Below are 23,380 nucleotides of genomic sequence, written 5' to 3'. Positions count from 1 at the left end.
AAGAACTTTGGAAGAACTGACAAGGACCATGAACCTCCTTTCTAATTTCTGGGTCCCAAAGCCAAAGTCATTTGCTTCAAGGGGGCCACTGCCAAGACCCATGTCCAGGGAGACAGATATATTGGCGTGTAACCAGAAAGCAATACTCACTGGAGCAGGCACAGAAAAGCTGAGTTCACAGAGGAAGAGAAAAAGGTAGACAATAAGCCAGCCTTTGTTCTTCCACAATATTTCAGCTGGAAAACAGGGACACCTATTAGACAGTGAGAAAACACAGACTCTCTCGGAGACACAAATAGGTCTGTTTTCTATCAAGAGCCATTTATGACCCATGGCAGCCTCCAAAACAGGGCTCAGATACTGAATGCCAGTTAAGGCTCCCAGGACACTCCTGGGTTTAGCTGGCATAAAAAACAAAGGATAAAGGGGGAAAAAAGTCAGACAAATAGCATCTTCTACTCAAACAGCAAACTTTCAAGCTAGAATAATAATGACTCACATTTGGGATTACGGTTGTTTTGTTTTGTTTTTCTGGAAGCAAGTTCTCACTATGTAGCCTAGGCTGGCCTTAGGGCCTCACTGGGACACACTATTTTTTTTTGTAGACAGAGTCTCATGTATTCACTTCTGATCTTCCTCCCTCCATCACTCAAGTGCTGGGATTAAGGCATGGGCCAGCACACCAGGTTTGTCGTTTCCCAGTTATTTTGAGGTGGCATGGTTGGGTTAATTATGTAGGCTAGACTTACACATGAGGGTTAAGAGAAAGAGGCCCTCAGAAGGTCGTCCACACCTGAGAGCATCAAAGACCCACAGAAAGTAAACACACCCATGTGTGGGTGCAGGCTCCTTAAGGAAGAACTGCCTCCGTTTTATTTTCGAGTAAAAATCTAAGAGTTCAGAAGTGTAACAATAATGGTTTCAGAACAAAAGGACCCCAAAAGAGTCCCTTGAAAAAAAACAAAAAAAAAAACAAAAAAAAAACCCAAAAAAACATGAGAACATGAGACCATATCACTAACCAGGTGCACTAGGAAATGTGCAAAGAACAATCGCCCTATTTTTCCATTTTGCTTACTTTTTGAGTGCACCACGTGGAGGCCAGAGGACAGTTTTCAGCTCTTTCCACCACATGGGGCCCAGGGATGGAGCTCAAGTTTCCAGGGCTGGCAGCCTTTACCCACTGAGCTGTTCTGTCAGCCCAGCCCCAACTCTTGACAGAATGTCTACCAGCAAAACCGAGGGGGGGCAAACCTAGTTCCCTGCTCGTATGTGGATGGCATAGAGGTTAAGAGACAAGGGATCAACCAAGGAGCTACCTACAGTGAAACACTCTGATGAGGTACAGGAAATTAAACCTGCCAAAAACAATACATGTGTTTCCATTTAGGGACACACTTCCTGCTGTTTAATGCCTCAGCCACCCAAGAGAGGAAGAAGTTTATCCCCTAAAAGGAGCCATGTGGGCTAGTTTTCAAGCAAGCGCAAAGATTCTGCAGCCCCTATATGACCAGATGCATCTCACTTTACACCAGGTCTCACACTAAATATGGTCTAATCCCTGAGGCATAGCAATGGCGATTCCTAACAGGCAGGGGCAGGTGTCCCATCTGATAAGTCTCCCCGCTCCCTCCCAAGATACAGAGAGAAAGCCTCCCTCAGCTCACGACTGTTCTCTTATTATTCCCACATCTCTAGAATCAGGCTGAAACCTTAAGTCCACAAATCACTGAATAAGTCCACTCTGCCTAAATGTCTACAACTACCATCTGGCCATATCACCTTTCTTCCAACTTTTGGAAGCGAGAAGGTGAAAGATTTTCCAGTAATGGCGTGGCGAGGCTGGGCAGCACAGCAGAGGTAGTATTGTGTCAGTGTCTGAGAAAGAATCAGAAAGAATGGGAATTATGAATAACCCTGCAGCTAAGCCTGGGGGGAAATATTTTACTAAGCAGAAAGCCAGGGGTTAGGGATTACACAGAAATTACCTCTCAGTACGGCTCAAAGGTTCTGGGGTAGAACTCAACAGAAGGACCAATGGCTGCACAATCAAATTCAGCCAGCTCAGAAACCTAGCCCCTCCCATCCTCGGCTGAGAAAACAAGGCAAGTGGTCCTAAACATGTTGATGGCAGTCCTGCTTGGAAGTCTGAAGACCCAGTTTTAAAGTAAATTTAACCATTGTTAAAATGCAAATGGCACAGAGTATCTTCACAGTCATAACAGAAAATCACACACACACACACACATACAGGAAACTTAGAATATGACATAGAAAAGTGTCCTGGAGATTGTTTTGTAAACCTACGCTTCCATAATTAAAAAACAAAACAAACAAAAACTACAGCCTAGAAGTTGTGCATAACAGAGTTCACAATGATCACATTTGTAAATTTTGCAACTGGGTCTCAGGAGATCCTGAAGTTCTTTATTCTTAGAATCATGATTAAATTTATCCTTTAAAAAAGCACAGGATGACACAGTTTAACAGTGTCTTTATAAAGGACATGGGCTACATGAGCCTAAGCCAGTTTTACTCTTTATTCTGTCTGCTGCACAGAAGAGTTGACCAGTGCACACAGGGACAAAAATCACTGCTAATGCCTTGTCACTAAGGCTGATTTTCCTGGCCTTCCTTTGTTAGTCAACAACCTACATCTGCCTATTCTTTAATAAGGCTTGAATTGCTCACTTAGGAGTTAAGTGAAAATGTTTTAAAGGGTATTCGTGTTAGCCTTGGCAACAGGGTGAGACTCTTAACCCTCCTTATAATATGAATCAATTGAATCTGAGTTAAAAAACACCACCATGACAGTGATATCATCCCGGTACATCCTGGCTACATCTTCTGGTAATGTCAGCATGGCAGCCAGTCGTTCCGGCTCCATCTCCCCATACTCATTGCTCCCGATGGCATGTCTGATCAGATGCGTAGCTACATTTTGGTCAGCTGCATGGAGTCCACTGGCTTTCCTCTGAAGCAGCAGACTCTGCATGAGTCCCAAGTTGGCTGGTCTTTGGTCCAGGTCTGGCTTGTGGCAACCAACCTTAGATAGGTGCCCCACGACCAGCCTGACCACATCCTCATTGCCCAGCATGTCCCACAGACCATCTGAGGCCAGCACAAGAAACTTATCTTGGGGCCTCAGCCTGTGGTATGTAATCTCAGGCTTGGCAGTCAGATAGGGTGGAGTATAGTAGTGGGGTGGTGTGAACTGATAGATGTTGAGGGCTTCAGTGTCAAAGCCCCTCTCTAGGACACTACGCTGCAACTCTTTACTCCATTTTAACTGGACATCCCCAAAGGCCCTGCAGGGTATGAGGACACCCAGCAGTCTATCATCTATGATGAGTGTCCTGCCCTCAGACTCAGGGTGTTCTCTCTTAAGGCGGGACAGCTCAGCCTCATTCCAAGCATTGTGGTCACAGGTAAGAGGCAAACAGGACCACACACCATTGTCTTCCTGGACACCAAGGATAGCCCGGCAGTCACCAGCATTTGCTACATGCAGGTGAACTCCATTGACATGGGCCATGCAAGCTGTTGCCCCAGAAAAAGCAACCTGGAGGGACAAGTTCTTTGTCACCTCATCTTCCAGAGGAGCCTGAATTTCTAATGAGATGTCAGAATCCAGTCTCTGGAAGGAGTACATCAACGCTTCTTCAATGCTCAAGCCCATTTCCATATGCAGGTCAAGGAGTTCCTGCCAATAGACTCGGAGGTGGTCCAGATGTACCGATGTGACATCCTTATAAATACTATCCCCAGGATGTTTGAGCCACTGAAGGATGGGCAGCAAAGGCTTCATGTTTTCCATTGCTTCCTCCATCTGCTCCAAGGTCTGGTAGGACATCAGGGACACCGCCATGTAGTAGAAGAGCCTCTCACTCACCGCTTGTGCACAGGCATGGCCACCATGTCCATCAAAAATACCAAACATCAGTCCGTTGGTTTGCATGCAGGAAGCTACACCTTGCCGGTCCTCCACTGGGGAATTGGCAGCCAGCTGGTTACTCTCAAACCTTAACACTGAATTTGGAATGCCATTGTTGAAATCAAGAACCTTGTGAGATGACTCACCAGCTCGAAGCATGTCATTGACCTGTTCAGGGCTAAGCTGTAAGTGGAAATCTTCTTCCTCGGTTGACGTGTGTCGGTAGGCTCTCTGCAGAGCAAAGCCACCACACAGAGTACTGTTCTTTAGAGTCGACGATGCCGGAGAAAAAAGCTTCCATTTCAACTGATTCCTATTCACCGCACCCCTTGAGTATAAGCGTCTACCCCCTTGTAATATAGCAATTCGATTCCTTGCAGAATTGAAGATCCAGTAGGACACGGCGGTACTTGACATTCTGACACTATATTGGCGAGTAGAGGTGGGTTGCTTTTCAGCCTGAAAAATTAAAGAGTTTATAAAAACTTCAAAGCTCTAATTAAGGAAAAAAAATACCGTGCAGACATTTCTTTCGCTAATATTCTCTCTGATTTGTAACCCTTTTCCTCTCCTTTCCGAGCTCTTCCTCAGGCCAGAGCTTACTTTCTAGCTCCCTTGTTCCGTCTCCTCTGCACTAGGTGTTCACTTAGTTATCTGCTCTCCCAAGTCATCTAGCTACTCCACGAATTCCAGACACGTAGCTGCTTACTGGTGCCTATCTTGAGTCCAGCCCAGTACCCGCTACAAAGCAGGCCCTCACATGTTAGCTCAACTTGGCATCTTCAGAGCCCCAGTGACACTAGCTATTTAACAGACCATACTGCCTCACTAGTCTCAATGGCACTTTCTACTAGTATGATGGGAATACTACCAGTCTCAGATGCTTGGGCTTTGTTTTATTACTGTTGTTTTGTGCATCACTAGAGTAAACACACGGCCTCTTCTATGCTGATCTGCCACTGAGCTACATCCCCAGCCCTCTTTTTTTTTTTTTTTTTTTTTTTTGGTTTTTTGAGACAGAGTTTCTCCATGTAGTTTTGATGCCTGTCCTGGAACTCACTCGGTAGCCCAGGCTGGCCTCGAACTCACAGAAATTCACCTGCCTCTGCCTCCCGAGTGCTGGGATTAAAGGCGTGCACCACCACCACCTAGCCCAGCCCTCTTCCACCAGGTGCTTCTCTCACAAGATTTGGGAGTGCTTTTTGCTGGTATCATTGTTTTGTGTGTTGTTTTTGTTTGTTTTGTTTTGACACAGGATCTCACTTTGTCACCCTGGCTGGCATGGAATTCACTGCGTAGATCAGGCTGTCCTCAGACTCAAAGATTTGCCTGCCCTAGCCTCCTGCATACTGGGTTTAAAGGTGTGCAACACCATGCCAAGTTTTCACAAAGTTTGTAAAAGTTTAATAAAATACGACACTTCCAGGTCAGGCATGGTGCTACATGACTTTAATTCCTGAATTTGGGAGGCAAAGAGGCAGAGGCAAGCTGATCTCTGTGAGTTCAAGGCTAGCCTGATTTACATAGCAAATTGTTGTTTTGTGCATCATTGGGGCCAGTTAAGGTAACAAAGTAAGGCTGTGCAGGGTGGGATGAAAGGAGCTGGGAGTAGTGATGTAAACCTTTAATCCCAGCACTTGGGAGGCACAGGCAAATAAGAGTTTGAGGCCAGCTACACAGAGAAATCCTGTCTCAAAATACTACAAAAAAAAAAAAAAAAAAAAAATAGTCAAGCCAGAGCGTGGTAGAATATGCCTTTATTCCCAGCACTTGGGTGGCAGACGCAGGCAGATCTCTGAGTTCGAGGCCAGCCTGGTCTAGAGTGAGTTCCAGAATAGCCAAGGCTATACAGAGAAACCCTGTCTCCAAATAAAAAAAAAAGAAAAGAAAAAAAGAAAAGGTAGTCACTATTTTTGCCACTGGGTACATTCTTCTAGTCAGGTTTTTTATATTGTTGGGCCAACTACACTGAATCAGACTTCCGTGTTAAAGACAATGTTTTCACTGGATTTTGCCATAAACATTCACAGTAACTGAGACTTGGACTTTGTTTCCACTAAACACCAAATTACATGGCCTTTGCAGTCACCTTTTCCTTACTTATTTCTAAAATCAGTAGGTCAAAGGGTTTAAACGCACTGTCAAACTGATTTCCTAAAGCCAGTGAAGATCGTCCCCACCCACCCGGCTGAACTTGGGGCAGTTGAGGTCGGTCAGAGGCAGATGGCCTGGGACGCCCCTTGACCCTGCAGAAAGGACAGGCAGCTGTGGTTAATGAAAATCGTTCGCCGCAGATGGGTCAGAATTTAGCACCCCTTAAATCAAGCCTCTTGATTTCTTATCGGGGAGGCAAGGTTCTAGTTAAGAACTTCCTGGCTCCAGTTTAGTGTTCTGAACGTCGGCTTTCCAAGCTGTAAGATAGGATTCCAGTTTGCGACGCCCAGCTCACCAGTGTTCCAACACCGGCGAAGCAGCCGACTCCTCCACTAGCGCGCGGACCCACGTGGCGCGTTCGCGCGAGTGGGGTGACCACGACCGGGGGACCAGCCCGTCCCGCCCTCTCACCTCATCTCCTCTCCGCCCCATCACCTGAGGCGCCCGCAGGCCAAGCTGGTGAAGATATCCGCACCCCTACGTGTCCCCTTCCTTACCTCGTACCCTTGTCCGCGTCTCACCAGCTTGCGCCGCCCGCACTCGGCGGATGCTCTCAGCTCAGACCCTGCGCGCGGCTCCTCGGTGGCTGCTACCGGATTTTACTTCCCCGGAGAGGCCCCTAGTCGAGGAACCAGCACCAGAAGAAAGCTCCCTCCCGCCATTCCTGATTGGCTTATCTTCGGAGGTGGGCCCTTGATGGACATGGATACTACCCAATAGCTGAAGAGGGAAAGAGGAAGAAAGGAGGCGGGGCCGGGAGGGGCCGCCTGCACTCTACCCCCTGGGGTTACGGTAGCATTTGAGCAGGCACTGCGCCACCAGGACATCACGTGGGACTCTTCCCCTAGCTTGCCTTATCGCCACGCCCTGAAGGCCCAGAACCATGAGACCTCACCAGTTCCTTATTGTTCATTCTTGCATGCGTTCCTCTCCAGGTTTGTTCCGTTCCCTCCAGGCCCCCCTCCCAAGCGCCATACCCTTATCATCAACCTTTTGGACACCTGCCTTGAAGGCCTGTGGACAACTTCAGTTCTACTTACCCTGACCTTATTTTCCAAACTTGTTTTTCTTCCTAACCCAGTAAAGATCCCAGTGGCTCTAGGAGACCCAAGTCCAAACACTAGGGTCAATTTGATGTCTCTCTAACTCATCACACATTTTAATCCTGTCATTTCCACCTCCTAAATACCCATCTATTTGCCAACACCAGACTGCAAGTCTCTCAGGCTCCCTTTTGCCAAATTATGAGTAACCCAACCATTCTTCCTTCCTCTAGAGATGGCTAGAATGAGCCTTCCAAAACTTCTGATCTAAAGTGTTGCTAACCACTACTTTGAATTCACAATTACATTGGTGGATTAGTGACAAGTGATGGTAGCTGGCACTGTTACTTGTTGGGAGCTTGGGAAAGGCCAAGGACCAGAGCAACCATATTCCCTCTTTCTGGTCCTAACAACAGCAGAGGCCAGTCTTCACCTCTTCCCTTTATAAATTGTTTTAATGGAGCTCTCCTGAAGATGTAAGCTAGAAGAACCGTTTCTTGAAGTCAAGGAGAAATGAGAGATAGCAGAAAGGTCTGAAAACAGGGTCTGAGGAAAGAAAGACACAGTGGCCTACCTGAGAAGCCTGAACCTAAAGCCATGCCTAAGGTCAAAGGGTTTCTGTCATAATTCTGTGAATGATATATATCCTGTCACTCAGCTTCAGACCTTCCAAGAAGGTGGTAGTTTGGACGTGTTTTGTTTTGTTTTGTTTTTGAGGCAGAATCTCACTATGTATCCCTAGCTAGTTTAGAACTAGCTATGTAGACTAGGGTGGCCTCCAAAGATCCACCCACTTCTGCCTCCCAAATTCTGGGGTTAAAAGCATGTGCTAATAAAGGCCTTGTTTTACTGTGGATTGTGTTTTGTTTTTGTGGTACTATTGGACTTAGAGCTTCCCACATATTAAGGAAACACCCCACCACAGAAACACTTCTTCACTTCTCTTCTCTGCCCACCCACCTCCTCTTTTAATGCCAGGAGACAGTCTCACCAATGTACCAGGCCAACCTTGAACCTTAGCCTCAGGATTTATAGGCTTGCACCACCAGGTGGAGCCCTTTCTGGAGGTTCTAAATCAGAATTTGTACTATGTCTCTTCCGGACACCGAGGAGTCTCTTTCAGGCCCACACTAAAAATTTTGATCAAGTAGATGAGCATGAGAGAACAAAGAAGCATGCTTTGTTTTTGTTGTGTTTTGGGTTTGTTTTACAAATAGTTCATCTGAGCCTATAGAAGGTTATTTTTCAGAACAGAGGCGGGAAGTTTTGTTGCTGTAGTTTGAAATCAATATCATCCTAACATTTCTCCCTTTCCTTTCCTCCCTCCAAACTCTCCCATCTACCCCCTCCTTCAAATTCATGGCCTCTCTTTTCACTAATTGTTATTGCATACATATATGTATCTATATATACATATATATTCATAAATATAATCTGCTCAATCTGCAAAATGTTACTTGTATGTATGTTTTCAGGGCTGACCTTTTAACATTGGACAACCAATTGGTGTGCTCTTCCCTGGGGAAACTGTCCTGGTGGAAACTCCACCCCACACCCCACCCCCGTCCCCCCACCTCTCTCTCCCCAAACTCTGCCTCATCTCAGAAAGCCCACCAAACACAGCTCCTCCCTCAGAGATGCTCAAGACCACTCACACAGGGTATTTAAACTGACCCCCAGAAAACAGGCACATGGTTTTTCAGTCTCTCTTCCCATCTCTTCTCTGGGGGGCTGGAAAATTATCTGGGAGCGTTCTACTCATTAAACCTGGGCTTTTTCTTCATTGGGTTTGATTTGGTCTGATTTGGATTACTGTGTCAGCAGAGAGGCTATTGGGTTGCGGAAACTTTTCAAAAACTGCCTCTCCCACTCCCAGCTTTCCTTAACTGACACAGGACAAAAGTTTACTTTTCCAGCCCACAATATGATTGGCCCTGAGCTGACTCTTGGAAAAACACAGATGCCCCCTACCACTTTCCTGAGAAAATTTTACATCATTTTGCTAAGTCTGAAACCATAGAGGTTTTTTCTTTTCTTTATTTGAGGCAAGGGGAAGGTGGCACATGAGTGTGTAGTTTGAGAGAGGCCAGAAGAGGACATTGGATCCCCAGAGTTAGAACCACACCTAGGTGAGGAGTGCCAGCTTGCTTGTTGTGTGAGTACAAACTATTACTATTCCTTATGATTTTACAGCAAGTGCACTTAACTGCTGAGCCATCTCTCTAACCCCCACCATACCCCCCCCCCCCCCCCCGGGCAAGTTCACAGGTCTCAGAAATTGAGGCCAGAGGCAGTAACAAAATAAGTGTGTGTGTGTGTGTGTGATTAGGAACTGAATCTAAGGCTTCCCACATGCTGAACAAATGTTCCACTACTGCATTATTGCTCCAGCAATGGTTTTTCTAAGTGACCAGAAACTCTTACTTCCAAAGTGAAAAATGCATCCAGGAGGATGAAAACAAGGGCCAGTGAGATGGCTCAGTGGGTAAAGTAGCTTGCAACCAATTCTGACAACCTGAGTTTGATCCCTGGGATCCGCCGTGGGGAAGGAAAGAACCAGCTCCTTTAAGTAGTTCTCTAACCTCCTCAAGCAAACTATGTCATGTGTGAGCCCCCTTCTCACAAATAAATAAAAGTTTAAAAAAGAAGCTATAAGTACATCCTTCATATTATATATAATGATCCCTCTGTGAGCTCCAGGGTTTCTTGTTCCAAATGGAACAAAGGAAAAGGATATGTCTTCCTGTGAGAAAGGGAAAGTACAAATCAACTGGAACTCTTAGAAAAAAACAACGTTGAGCCTCACTGAAAGTCAAATAAGAATTAAAATGAGGCTGGGTGGTGGTGGCGCACACCTGTAATCCCAACACTCGGGAGGCAGAGCCAAGTGGATCTCTGTGAGTTCAAGGCCAGCCTGGGCTACCAAGTGAGTTCCAGGAAAAAGGCGCAAAGCTACACAGAGAAACCCTGTTTCAAAAAACAAAAAACAAAAACAAAAACGAAAAAAATTAAAATGAACTATTGATTTAGAGCAACCGGTTCTGCTGCACTTTCGATCTGTAGTAAAGAGACGGACAAAGTGGACATTGCAGCGCTTGTTCCCCTTCTTTGATAATAATTTATTATCATTTGACATCCAGCCCTGCATTTCTGGGGAACCTCACAACCTTTTCATACTTAGTAAGATTAACATGATTGTATTTGACTTTAAGTGGGAGACAGCAGAGAGCAGGACTAGAGAGCAGCTGGGATTATGGCTAATGCACTTCTTTGGGTGTTCAGTTGGAACCTCCAGCTCGCCCCTGCAGTCTGGGAAACCCCATTCCTGTCTCTCTCTTTCCAAACCCTGCCTGCTCAGAGAGTCTCTGAACAAAGGAAAAGCGCCGAAAGTCCAGTTCCACATTCTTGGTAGGCACTGCAACTTCCTCACCTGATGCCACCCGCCACCCAAGTCCCTGCCTAAGTGCTCAGCTTTTGACCATATTTGGACACAAAGCCAGCTTGTGGCAGACACGTCACCACGCCTCACCTACAGTCTATAAAACTTTCCTGCCCTGGCCTGGGCATGCAATTCTCTGGCCTCAATTTCTGAGACCTGTGAACTTGCCCAGGAGTTGCTTTGCTCAATAAATCTGCTGTTAACACTTTTTCAATTTGGCTTGATCTGGCTTACTTCTTTGGCGGAGACACTTATTCCCTGGGGGTTGAGGGTGGGGCAGAAAAACCTATTATTTGGGTTGTGAACCTCACCTAAGTAGGATATGAACACACGCATGCCATGTGTAGTTTACACCTAATTTTCTTTCTTTCTTTCTATTTTTTTTTTTAAAAAGATTTATTTATTGCTAGGCAATGGTGGTGCACGCCTGTAATCCCAGCACTCAGGAGGCAGAGGCAGGTGGATCTCTGTGAGTTCAAGGCCAGCCTGGTTTACAGAGCTAGTCCAGGACAGGCTCCAAAGCTACAGAGAAACCTACAAAAAAAAAAAAAAAAAGATTTATTATGTATACAGTATTCTGCCTGCATGTACGCCTACAGGCCAGAAGAGGGCACCAGATCTCATTACAGATGGTTGTGAGCCACCATGTGGGTGCTGGGAATTGAACTCAGGACCTCTGGAAGAGCAGCCAGTGCTCTTAACCACTGAGCCATCTCTCCAGCCCTATTACTATCATTCTTAGATTTGGTCTTTTCATAGGGTCTCAGGGTTCCTGGGTGTTTTGCCCCAGGATTATTTTAGATTTTACATTTTATTTGACCAAAATATCCATTTCTTCTATCATGCCTTTAATGCCTGAGATTCTCTCTTCCATCGTATTCTGTTGGTGAGGTTTGCCTCTGAGATTCCTGTTTGAGCTCATAATTTTTTCATTTCTAGATTTCCCTCATTTTGGGTTTTCTTCTTTGACTCTATCTCTACTTTCTGGTCTTGAATTATTTTCATCACTTCATCCCATTGTTTGTGTTTTCATAGATTTCTTGAAGGGATGTATTCATTACCTTTTAAAATACCTCTATCTGTTTTAAGGTTTTTAATCTGTGCTTCAGCTTTGTTGCAGTTCTAGGGCCTGCTGCAGTGGGGTTGCTGGGCTCCAGTGGAGACATATCATCCTGATTGTTGTGTTTTCACTCTGGCATCTAGACATCTGGGTTTGGGGTGGTTGTAATTCTAGGTGCTAATATTTTGTCTTTGTCAGTGGGTGTTTTGTTCCCTGGTTTCTGTTGCCCTCTCTGGTTCTTAGGAGAGTGTGGTCACTGTGTGTTGCCTGGTGAAGCATTCTTCTGGGGTCCTGCTAAGTATGGCTACTGGGAGTTCCTGGTAAAATGTGTTTCTAGGTATTCAGAGCTGATACTTAGGAATGGGATGGGCTGGAAAGGGAGCTAGGAGGGGCTACACAGGGAGGAGGAAAGCAGGGTGTTCCACAAGGATCTGCTCAGCCCCCTGGGAATGGAAGCAGAGGGTGAGGAGAGGCCATAACAAGTAGTCTGCTACAAAGCTAGGAATGAGACCTGATACTGGATGTGGAGGAGAGGAGGGAGGATGAGGATTTGAAGCTCACCTGCCTGTTCCACTAGCCTACGTGCTTCCCTGGCAGGCTTGGATGGCAGGTTATCCGGAATGCCTGCTGGTGTTGGGAGCTGGGATAAAGGGATGGATTGGGAGGAGGAAGGTCAGAGAGGAAGATCTGTGTGATCCACTGGAGATGGGTCCAGAGATGGAAGAGAGGTCCCAGCAGGTGATCTGCTATAGAGCTGGGGGTGAGACTGGGGGATTAGATTTGGATGAGAGGAGGGAGAGGTGAAGATCTGCAATTAGCTTACTGCTTTCCTGGCCAGAGTGCCTTTTTTCTTTTTCTTTTTTTTTTTTTTTTTTTTTTTGGTTTTTCGAGACAGAGTTTCTGTGTGTGTGTGTGTGTATGTGTAGTTTTGGTGCCTGTCCTAGATCTTGCTCTGTAGACCAAGCTGGCCTTGAACTCACAGAGATCTGCCTGGCTCTGCCTCCTGAGTGCTGGGACTAAATAAAGGTGTGCACCACTGCTGCCCAGCAAGAGTGCCTAATTTCTTATTTAAAAAAAACAAAAAGGAGTTACCTGTAGCAGAAAGCTCTTTCATCTTAAATTAACCCATTTCTATTTATCTATGTATCGCTATGTGTTCCATGGGACAGAAGAAAACCGATAAAAAGGGACCATTGTCATCAAGACTCTATATCTTTCCATGCTTGTCCTTGCTTTTGGAGGATCCTTTCTCTATTCAAGATAAATCCAAACTTTCCATTTTGATATTAATAATGTTCAAGTTTTCCACAATAAGCCTTTCCAATAGCAATCTATGAAGTCTCCAGAAGGAAGATGGGGCCCCACAACAATGACTCTACCCAGTCCAGAATGATGCCATGGTATCCATGAACATTACCCGATGATCAACTTTGGACTGAAAATTCTCCATGACAGTTCCAAGATGAGATGGTCCATCATACTACACTACTAGCCAGAATCTCAGACAACCTTACCCATTATTCTGAGATTGGCTGCAGAATTTACAGCTAGTCCTATTGACACCTAACTATCTGAGCTTTTTTACAGGAACCCAAGGAGTTACTGTTGCCCCCTAAACAGCAGGAAGCAATTCTAAGAAAACAATGCTCCTCTCCCAAAGGTTTCATTTTCTCCAGGTTATGAATAATGACTATAAGGTTGGGGGTGGAACAATAAAAATTAGACTCAGTATTCTCCTTAAGAAAAGAAAAGGGGAATGGATAGGTATAGGATATTAAGATAGAGTATTGTATATACTACTAGTAAACTAATTTAGTAAAGTATCAGCCCTAGATAATTTGCATGGTTATGGATTCTTGTATATTGATACAAATGTAAACTATTTTTCTATTCTTATTTGAGATAATTTGTATATTGATACAAATACAAAACTATATTTGTTGTATGTACATATATTTCTATTTGAAATATCTTATATATTGATACAAATGTAAAAATATATTTGTCATACTATATGTATGTTCAACCTCTGTTTAAGATATTTTGTATATTGATTCATATTTAGGATTACTGTCATATTGCATATTGTACTATACATTTCTACCTCTGTTTAAGACATTTTATGTATTGTCACAATTTTGAGGTCATTGTCCTTTTGCTACACAGTTGTTTACAGACTGTTTATCTTGTTTTTGTGAAGCCTTAGTCCTTAGGTTATTTAGGCAGAAAAGACTTACAGAGTTATAGTCACCCATGTAAGGACTCTGTCCTTAATTATGTCACCAGCCTGTGATGGTGTCCCAGCCTAAAAAGTGGGCGGGCCTTCTGTGTGTCTCTTTTCTCTCTTTCTGCTCTCTCTCCTTCCATACCCCTCCTCCGAGTGATCTCTCTCTCTCTCTCTCTCTCTCTCTCTCTCTCTCTCTCTCTCCACCCCCTCTCCCAGTAAAGCTCTAGAAAGGTAAGCATGGCTTGTGATTCTTCTGTCCAGCACTCTGTTCTATTGGCATGGCTGCCATGGGAGGTGGCCAGCCAACAGCACTGCAGCTTAACCAACAACCCATGCTTGTCATTTCTATAGTTATGTTAGTTAGGTTGTCCAGATTTATAGATACATAGGTCAGATGGACAGGTAATCTTCAAACACTTATAGATATAGAGAATATGACATTTAAATAACTTAGATTCTGTTAATGTGAGACATGATTGCTCCCAGCAGCACTGATCCGATCCTGAGAGAATGTTGGGTTTCTGGACATTTCTGTTTGGAAGTTTGTCTTCTTCTTGGCACACGATGGCCTGCTGGGCAAAGAACTGCCCTTGCCTCAACTGCTGACAGTATGAATGCTGTCCTTTCTGGATGAGCAAGACACAAGGAAAAGCAACTACTGAACTCTGCCAAGACAGGATAAGATGGTTTTTCAAAATTCCTGCTTCTGAAAAATGGTCTGTCAGATATTCTAGACCTTTAGCCAAATTGGATGCTCCAACAGTGGTGAGAAACATTAGGTAACTTTCCAGGCTGCCAGATGTCTCTGTCTATTCTCGAAAGGTTTTCGAAAATTGCTTGCATGTATTTCACATTTTCTCAGGTATTATTATATTCCTTCTCAGGTCTTTGATGGGGTTGAAGATTAATAGATACAGTTATAATCTTCTCACACCTTAGCTAGAACATATTAAGTACTAGATTCAGGTTCTTCAAGATAGGACAGCTTTTGCAATAATCTCTGTAACATGTCATTTACCTATGTTCTGGACATCTTTGGATTTTAGTATGTGTCTCTGTTTGATGTTCTTGTTGGTTGTAGTTCCATTTTGTTTAGGTCATTACCCTTTATTTCTCCTGGATAATACTTTGTTTTGTTTTTCGAGACAGGGTCTCTCTGTGTAGCTTTGTGCCTTTCCTGGAACTCACTTGGTAGCCCATGCTGGCCTGGCTCTGCCTCCTGCCTGGCTCTGCCTCCTGAGTGCTGGGATTACAGGCATGCACCACCACTGCCCGGCTCCTGGATAATAGTTAATCATTCCTATTGTATATAGTTTTAAAGAATAACTTTTTTTTTTGAGTCCTGGTGATTAAATGTAGGTATTTAGGCTTTTTCAACAAATACTTTTACCCTGAGTCATCTGCCTGTCCCCTCTCACTTAGAGCACTGAGCAGAAAGAACAAGGTGCATCATAAAGATCTCCATCTGATATTAAACCTGAAGGGTGAGTGTGAGGAGACTGGGAAGGAGCAAGAAGTGATGTTTGTAAATTGCAGAGAGTACTTCAAGCTGAGGTAGAACTAGAGCAATGACAATGACGGAGGCCAGCATGAGGCATCATAGCACATCTACATCAGACCTATCAGAGAGGCCGCAGGATTGGAGCAATGAGATCCCACTGCTTTGACTCTTTGGTGTGATTTCAATAGAGGATGGGGAATGGACAGGGGCATTTTCTTTTTAATTGGGACCACTTTTGTATTCCATATTATACAAAGGAACTGACATGTACACATGGTAAATAAGTGTAATGAGTATACACTGCCAGTGCCTTGCATGTTCTGAGTTAACCCTCCAGCCCAGGTGGCCCCAGAGAAATATGGGTCATTAATCAGAAACTAACAAAAGAGTATCTCAAGCAGTACTTGAGCCCATATGTCCGGAGAGTGAGAGATGCTGTTGGTTATTTTTACTCTTTGCTTTTTTTTGGGGGGGGGGGGGCACCACCCAGCTCCCAAATAAATCACACACAGAGGCTTATTCTTTTATTTATTTATTTATTTATTTGTTTGTTTGTTTGTTTGTTTGTTTGTTTTGAGACAGGGTTTCTCTGTAGCTTTGGAGGCTGTCCTGGAACTCGCTTTGTAGACCAGGCTGGCCTCGAACTCACAGAGATCCACCTGCCTCTGCCTCCCGAGTGCTGGGATTACAGGCGTGCACCACCACCACCCGGCTTCAGAGGCTTATTCTTAATTATAAATGCCCAGCCTTAGCTTGGCTTGTTTCTTGCTTACTTTTCTTAAATTATCCCATCTACCCTTTGCCTCTGGACTTTTACCTTTCTCTATTTCTGTAATTTTTTTTCTTTCCTTCTTATTCTGTGTCTGGCTGGCTGGCTGGCCCCTTCCTTTCTCGACCCTTGATTTCTTGCTTTTTCTCCCAGATTTCTCCTCCCATTTATTTTCTCTGCCTACCAGCCCCACCTATCCTTGTTCCTACCTTGCTATTGGCCGTTCAGCTCTTTATGAGACCATCAGGTGTTTTAGACAGGCAAAGAAAGTAACACAGCCTCACAGAGTCAAACAAATGCAACAGAAAAGAATGCAACACGTCCTTGCATCATTAAACGAATGTAACACGTCTTAAAATAATATTCTACAGCAGGGGGAAGAGTTCAGGAGGTGGTAATGAGAGAGACACGGACATCACAGGTCTCAGAAATATGGCTGGCCACCAGACAGAGGGCAAGGCTGAGGTCTGAATGACTGTCTTTGTGTCCCCTACCTATAAGGCACGTGCTAGCTGAAGGTAAGAGGACAAGTAGGTTTAGGGCGCTAACCCATTGCCTTCTCTGATCACTGACTCAGAAGAAAATACAATTTAAAGATTCAACTCCTGTCACTGCTCATTGGCATGTATGTTGCCAGGCAACATGAGATCCAGTATTCTGGTTACAATGCATCCTCCTGAGGAACCTGCCTGACTCCATTTTGAAGGCAGGAACCAGTATACTGTATTTTTAAGAATAAGTTTCAATTTGCTGTGAGAGGTGAGTTACTCTCTTGTTTGCTAGAACCTGACCTTCCCCAACCCATGACCTTGATTTGTTTTTGAGAATACACTTAACCCTCCTTGACCCTCCCTAGCCCCTCCCTAATCACATGGTGGGTGACCATATGATTTTGTTGTTGTTGTTTAATTGTTTTGAGACAGGGTTTCTCTATGTAGTCCCGGCTGTCTTAGAACTCGCTTGGTAGACCAGGCCGGCCTCAAACTCACAGAGATACACCTGCTTCTCCCTCAAAATACTGAGATTAAAGGCATGCACCACCACTGCCAGGCTCCATATGATGTTCTTTTAAGTTTTTTTGTATTCCGTATTGCCCCATTATCTCCCTTCTGTAAAACTACTCATGATTTTATTCCTTAAAAAAGGCCCAAAAGATAGATTTAAGTCTGCTTTCTTTAACCCCACCTAGGAGGCAGTCGCTGGCCAGCTTTTCAGTGCACCCCAATAAAAAATCAAGCTTGCTTCAAATTTGGTCCAAATTGTGGTAGTGGTTGCTGCAGGCTGCAGGAATATATCATAAGAACTCAGCTGGTTATGGCAAAGTCACTACCTGGAGGAATCAGGGAATTCCTCCAGAGGAAGCCAAATCCCAAGGAGTTTTTGGTGTTACTTGGCTTGTTATATATCAGCTGTATCCTGTTATGAAAATCATGTGTGCCTTCATAGTTTTCACAATTGACTTTTCCCTAAGAAGGGCTAACAGTGTAGACTGATCACTCTCTGGACATACACATTCCAGGAATTTGGAGAACAGCTTCAGGAAAGGCTTTCTCTGGAATCAGATATCTCCCTTAGCCACTTTCAAGGACTACAGGAAACACCGCCCTGGTGGGTGCCTAACTTCCTAGGACTAACAATAACAGCCCACATGGGAGTCTCCTGACTTAACATAAATTCCACAAGGAGACACCACCCGGGTGGGCGCCCAACTTCCAAGGACTAACAGTGATAGCAGTCCACATACAAGTCTCCTGACTTAAGGTAAATTCTACAAGGGGACACCTCCTAGGTCAGGTGGACATTAAGTAATAGCTTTATACAATTTAGTTCGGATCCTCCCTTCTTATACCGGGACTTCCAGGGCATGGGGCAGAGAGGAGAAAAGAGAATGGAAGAGCTAGACAGGTAAGGACTTGAGAGGAACAAACTGAGATTGGGAAGAACTAGATTGAAGGGCTAGAAGAGAGTACTAGAGGAACGAGATGGGAGATGAGGAAGAGCCAGAGGGGGAAGAACAAGATGAGAGAGAAGGAGATGGGAGAGGAGCTGATAGGGGAAAGAACTAGATGGATGAGAACCTAGAAGGGACAAAACTAGATGAAGGAATTAAGATAGAACCTAGAGGGGACAGTACATAAATATAGAGAGAAATTAGGCAAGAAAGGAGCTAGACAATAAGAGCAGAATAGAAGCTGTGTAGAGAGAAAACTATCACAGAATAATAAAGTGTATGAACTAAGGAGTTTTGTGTACATAGATTCATTTCTTTTCATCAAAGATTATCAGCTGGTTGTATATTCTTCCTGGACACTAGCAGGGGACTATCGAGGGGCTGGATCCCTAAAGTCCCCAATAAGTGGTCTTATTGTCACCGTTGAGATTAACACCTCCCTCACCTTTAGAAAAAATACATTTTATTTATACATATGGGTGTTTTGCTTACATGTACTCTGCATCACTTACATGCCTGGTGCCCTCAGAGGCCAGAAGATGTGAGACCCCTGGAACTGGAGTTACAGATGGTTGTGAGCTACCATGTGTGTGATGGAATAGAACCTAGGACCTCTGGAAGAGCAGCCAGTGCTCTTAACAGCTGAGTCATCTCTCCAGCCCCCTCTGTCATCTTTATGTCTCTTCAACAGCGGATTGGCTATTCCCACTCTGCCAATTAGAAATGGTGGCTGGAGAAACTCAGTCTTCTGCACAAGCTCAGATCCATGCCTAGAGGGTGAGACGACCATGTCAATTTAGTTAGACAGGTTAGTGCTTGTGGTAAATAGCATACCTTTTGTTCAGTGTCCCATCCTGCTTTTGGGGTACTGTTTAATTTGGGAGGTATTTTCCTCCCTCCCTCCCTCCCTCCCTTCCTCCCTCTGTCCCCTCCTTCCTTCCTTCCAGAGAAGATCTCTGTTAGATTTCTGAGACAATATAAAAAGGCCATAGTCTGACTTCAGCCCTGTAGACTGTTTATTTCAACCGCTCTGGAGTGGAGAGGTCTGCAGGGAGGAGAGGGAATATTTGGAGTTTATGTAGAGGCTTGGGGATGAGGAAGTTAAATGCAGTTTCAGAGGGCCACTAGTGAGTCTGTAGTCTGTCCTTCCTGGTCTTGTCTGGTCAGTCAAGTTAGACCGTCTTCGTAGATAGGCTGTTTCAGCAAAACACTTCCTTTCTGGGGCCCCCTGTAATGGTTTGAGCATGGCCAGCTGGAACCTCATGGAAATGTGGTTTTTACAACTGAGGGAACCTATCAGTCTCACTATGTAGCTCAGGGTGTACTTGAACTTGCTGGATATCCTGAGCTAACTCTGAGCTCTTGATTCTTTTGCCTCAGCCTTCTTCCTTATGTGCTGAGACTACATGGGTACAATACCATATTCATTGCGAGGCATTTTCTGCCTAGAAAACCAATGTGGTATTTTTTAATAAGAATGGCCCCCATAGGCTAAAATATCTGAATGTTTGATCCCCAGTTAACAGAACTGTTTGGCAAAGATTAGGTGTGGCCTCATTGGAGTAGATGTGATATTGTAAAAGCAAATGTGTCACTGGGGCTGGGCTTTGAAGTTTCAAAAGCCCATGCCAGTCCTTCTCTCTCTCTCTCTCTCTCTCTCTCTCTCTCTCTCTCTCTCTCTCTGTGTGTGTGTGTGTGTGCTGCCTTTGGTCAGGATGTAAAGCCCTTGCCTAGATGTCTGCTTTCCAGCCATAATGATCATGGACTAAGTCTCTGAAAATTCAAGCAAGACCCCAGTTAAATGCTTTCTTTTCTGAGAGTCACTTTGGTCATGGTGTCTCTTCACAAACACTAAGACACCAACCAAGGTGCCTTTTGGTCTTCTGAGGGGAAGCTAGGGTATAGGTTAGGTGAGGGGCCAAGGAAAGCAAGGGCTCAGCCTTTTCTTTTCATATGCCACCAGAGGATCCAATGCCCTCTTCTGGACTCTGTGGGCACCTACACTCACATGCACATACCTTCCCCCTCTGTAAGGGTTCTGTCCTTAATTACATCATCATCCTGGGACGCGTCCCTGCTGTGGATATCGCTCTGTGTAAATAAAGTTCTGATTGGCCAGTGGCCAGGCAGGAAGTATAGGCGGGACAAGAGAGAAGAGAATTCTGGGAATTAGAATGCTGGGGAGAGACACCGCCAGCCGCCGCCATGAAAAGCAACATGCAAAGACACTGGTAAGCCACAAGCCATGTGGCAAAGTATAGACTAACAGAAATGGGTTTATTTAAGATAGAAGAAGTAGATAACAAGAAGCCTGCCACGGCCATACAGTTTCTAAACAATGTAAGTCTCTGTGTGCTTACTTGGTTGGGTCTGAGCGACTGTGGGACTGGTGGGTAAGAGAGATTTGTCCTGACTGGGCCAGGCAGGAAAACTCTAACTACACGTCCCAGCCTAAAAAGCAGGCGAGGCCCTCTGTGTGTCTCCCTTTTCTCTTTCCACTCTCTTCCCTCCATGCGGTCTCTCTGTTTCTCTGGTCCTCTCTCTCTCTCTCTCTCTCTCTCTCTCTCTCTCTCTCTCTCTCTCTCTCCCCCCCCCCCGGCTCTCCCAATAAAGCTCTAAAAGATAACCGTGGCTCATGACTCTCCTCCATTGGCATGGCTGCTGCAGGCAGCGGCCAGCCATGAGCAGCACTGCTTTAACCAACATTTGGTACCGTTCAGACTCAGATACCCCAACTGAGGACCTGCTGACTGCTGCCACTTGCCACCTCCTCCCCCATCCAGCGAGACAGTGAGACCGTGAGACCACTGAGCGCGCATCCCTCACCTCCACTGGACACCTATACAGCTACCACCAAGATTCTTCACAGTAAGTCTGCCATTCTCACAGCTGTGGTCTGAGCTGTATTCTTTGTGATGGACACCAAGGGGGGGAGGGGAGGGGGAGATGCCCTTGGGCTGTGCTGGCAATGTCAGGCACATTTTCACTCCTGACGAGGAGAAAAATGTCGTCTCGTCTCAGGTCTACCAGGCAGACCAGCTACAGCGGGTAGACCAACTGCTTCGCATCTGTAGCCCTTCCCATCCCTTGATGAAGAGGATGGCAAACTTGAGCCAACTCATAGATCCCTCTTCATTCTGGGGGATGCCCAAGACTAGAGTCTGATCCCAGTTTGTTATTTTAATTTTCTATTTTTCTCTCGGCTTCAGCCATGGAACAAAGGAGCAGATACATTTACCACCTACATTGGTGGATAGAGGTGGGCACCTGTAAACCTGGCCACATAACAGCATAAACCTGGCTGCAAAACAGCGTCACAGGAACTTCTGCCAGCAAATGGGCAAATAAGAGTTACTTTATCTCCAAGCTTTCTGCTAAAGCTCTAAACCCTTCTCCTTCCCCACTTCTGCATCTGACTTCTGCTGGCAGCGGGCAGGCTCAAATGGGCGGGCTTGGACAGCTTCTAAGTCTCTCACCCTAACTCACCTTAACTCTACCCACTCATTTTCAACTGCCTTAAGAAACACAGACAGGTCTCAAAGCGGCTGAGATCCATACAAATAAGTTTACAGTAGTCAGGATGGCTCCTAAGCCAAAAATTCAGCTTATAGCCTCAAAAAAGTCTTCCAAAAGGATCAGTTTATAGTCTGCCTCCTGGCAGAACTTCCAAAAGCTGTCCTTAAGCCACCAATCATCAGGAGAAAAAAATCCAGGACACAGAGTAAAATCCATCTCTTGTTCCTGGCTAAAAGTTAAGTATCTGGAGAACAAGGCTCCTGACCCCACAGGCAAAAGAGTCATCTGTGGCATTTAAAGTGTGCCAGGGAAGAGATAAAAGCCTGTAAACAAAATTGCCAAGTGCTGGCACTCGCTGACTCCCAAAAGCTGTTGGGTCCCTGTTTTAAGTGAAAAAAGGCCACGGGCTAGCGAATGCCCTGCCAGGCCATCAACAGCCTTGTTAAAAGTGCCGCCTAGAAAGACAACCAGTCAGCTGACTGCCCCCAGGCGCCAAGACACATGGGTACACCAAGCTAAGACCAGCAAACCTAGGCTTGGCTACAGACATGACAGGGAACCCAGAAAGCAGCAGGGAAGTGATCCGTTTCTTTCCTTCTGGACACCAGAGCCACTGACTCAGTCCTGGGAGTTTTAAGATGTCACTCCTCCTTTCTATTATCGGGTACAGAGGACAGCCTTATTTACCTCACCAGATTTAATTTCACTTTCAGAGTTACTTAATTAAAAAAAAAAAAAAAAGATTTCCAACGGAAGATAAGAGCTCATTGTCTCACTTCAAAGTTACTGCCTGTGTTTCTCATGTGCATACAGACAGGTCCCTGATCTTTGCCTTGTCCCTAATTAAAAAACAAAAAATTATCATGTACCATAAGGTTTTCTCTTCCCAGTTCCCTGTTCTAACTCACTGTTCAGCTAATGGTACAGGACCACCACAGAACCAGGGTCCAGAGATCATCAAGTAAAAAACTGTAACAACTAAAAGGTATTTACACCTCCAGACCCAAAAAGCATCTGGGTGCTACAAAAAAACTTGAATGTAAACATCTATTACTATGAGATGCTTTAAAATAATCTGTCTCTGATAAAGCTTAACAAGTTTCCAAATCCATCTGGCCAGGCTAGATACACCAACATATAATAATAATGGTTGTTTTCTCTCTAAGCTTTTTTCTGTGTCACCAGCATCTTGTCAAACAGAAGGTTCCCAGCCACAGCCAAGAGGGATACATGTCTCCAGAGCAAAGGGATGACAGACAGCATCCCACAATACCTGTCTACCTCGGAAGACTCCCCTTCTCCATTCCCCCAAACCAACATCTAAAAGTCAGTTGGAAGCAGTTTTTGAGAGGAACAATGCCCCTATTCCCATCTACCTGCTTTTTTTTTTTTTTAAATAATAAGTGAAAGTCTGGGATGTAGAGGTTCTGTCCTTAATTACATCATCATTCTGGGACGCAGCCCAGCCTAAAAAGCGGGCAGGCCCTCTGTGTATCTCCCTTTTCTCTTTCTGCTCTCTTCCCTCCATGTTCGGTCCCTCTCTCTCTCTCTCTCTCTCTCTCTCTCTCTCTCTCTTATTCTCCCTCTCTTATTCTCCCTCTCTTTGTCCCCCCCCTCTCCCTCTCTCCCTCTCTCTCCCAATAAAGCTCTAAAAGGTAACCATGGCTTGTGACTCTCCTCCATCGGCATGGCCGCTGTGGGCGGCGGCCAGCCACAAGCAGCGCTGATTTAACCAACACCCTCTACACACACACACACACACACACACACACACACACACACTTTC

The 23,380-nt window shown here is 45.1% G+C and overlaps 1 protein-coding gene across 1 annotated transcript; it reads right to left on the bottom strand.

Annotated features, from left to right (window-relative positions):
• Nucleotides 1–961: 961 nt before the first annotated feature.
• Pdp2 (pyruvate dehyrogenase phosphatase catalytic subunit 2) lies at nucleotides 962–6,749 on the bottom strand. The gene is made up of 2 exons (XM_036187777.1): nucleotides 6,586–6,749; nucleotides 962–4,393 (listed from the first exon to the last, which is right to left on the bottom strand). Exon 2 carries the CDS (start codon nucleotides 4,349–4,351, stop codon nucleotides 2,756–2,758), a length of 1,596 nt encoding a protein of 531 aa, XP_036043670.1. The 5' UTR covers nucleotides 4,352–4,393; nucleotides 6,586–6,749; the 3' UTR covers nucleotides 962–2,755.
• Between the last annotated feature and the right edge of the window lie 16,631 nt (nucleotides 6,750–23,380).

The sequence above is a fragment of the Onychomys torridus genome, chromosome 5 (genome assembly GCF_903995425.1).
Source record: "Onychomys torridus chromosome 5, mOncTor1.1, whole genome shotgun sequence".
NCBI classification, from domain to species: Eukaryota; Metazoa; Chordata; class Mammalia; order Rodentia; family Cricetidae; genus Onychomys; species Onychomys torridus.
Note: the sequence above shows the minus strand (reverse complement) of the source record. Positions and strands in the feature narration are given on the sequence as shown.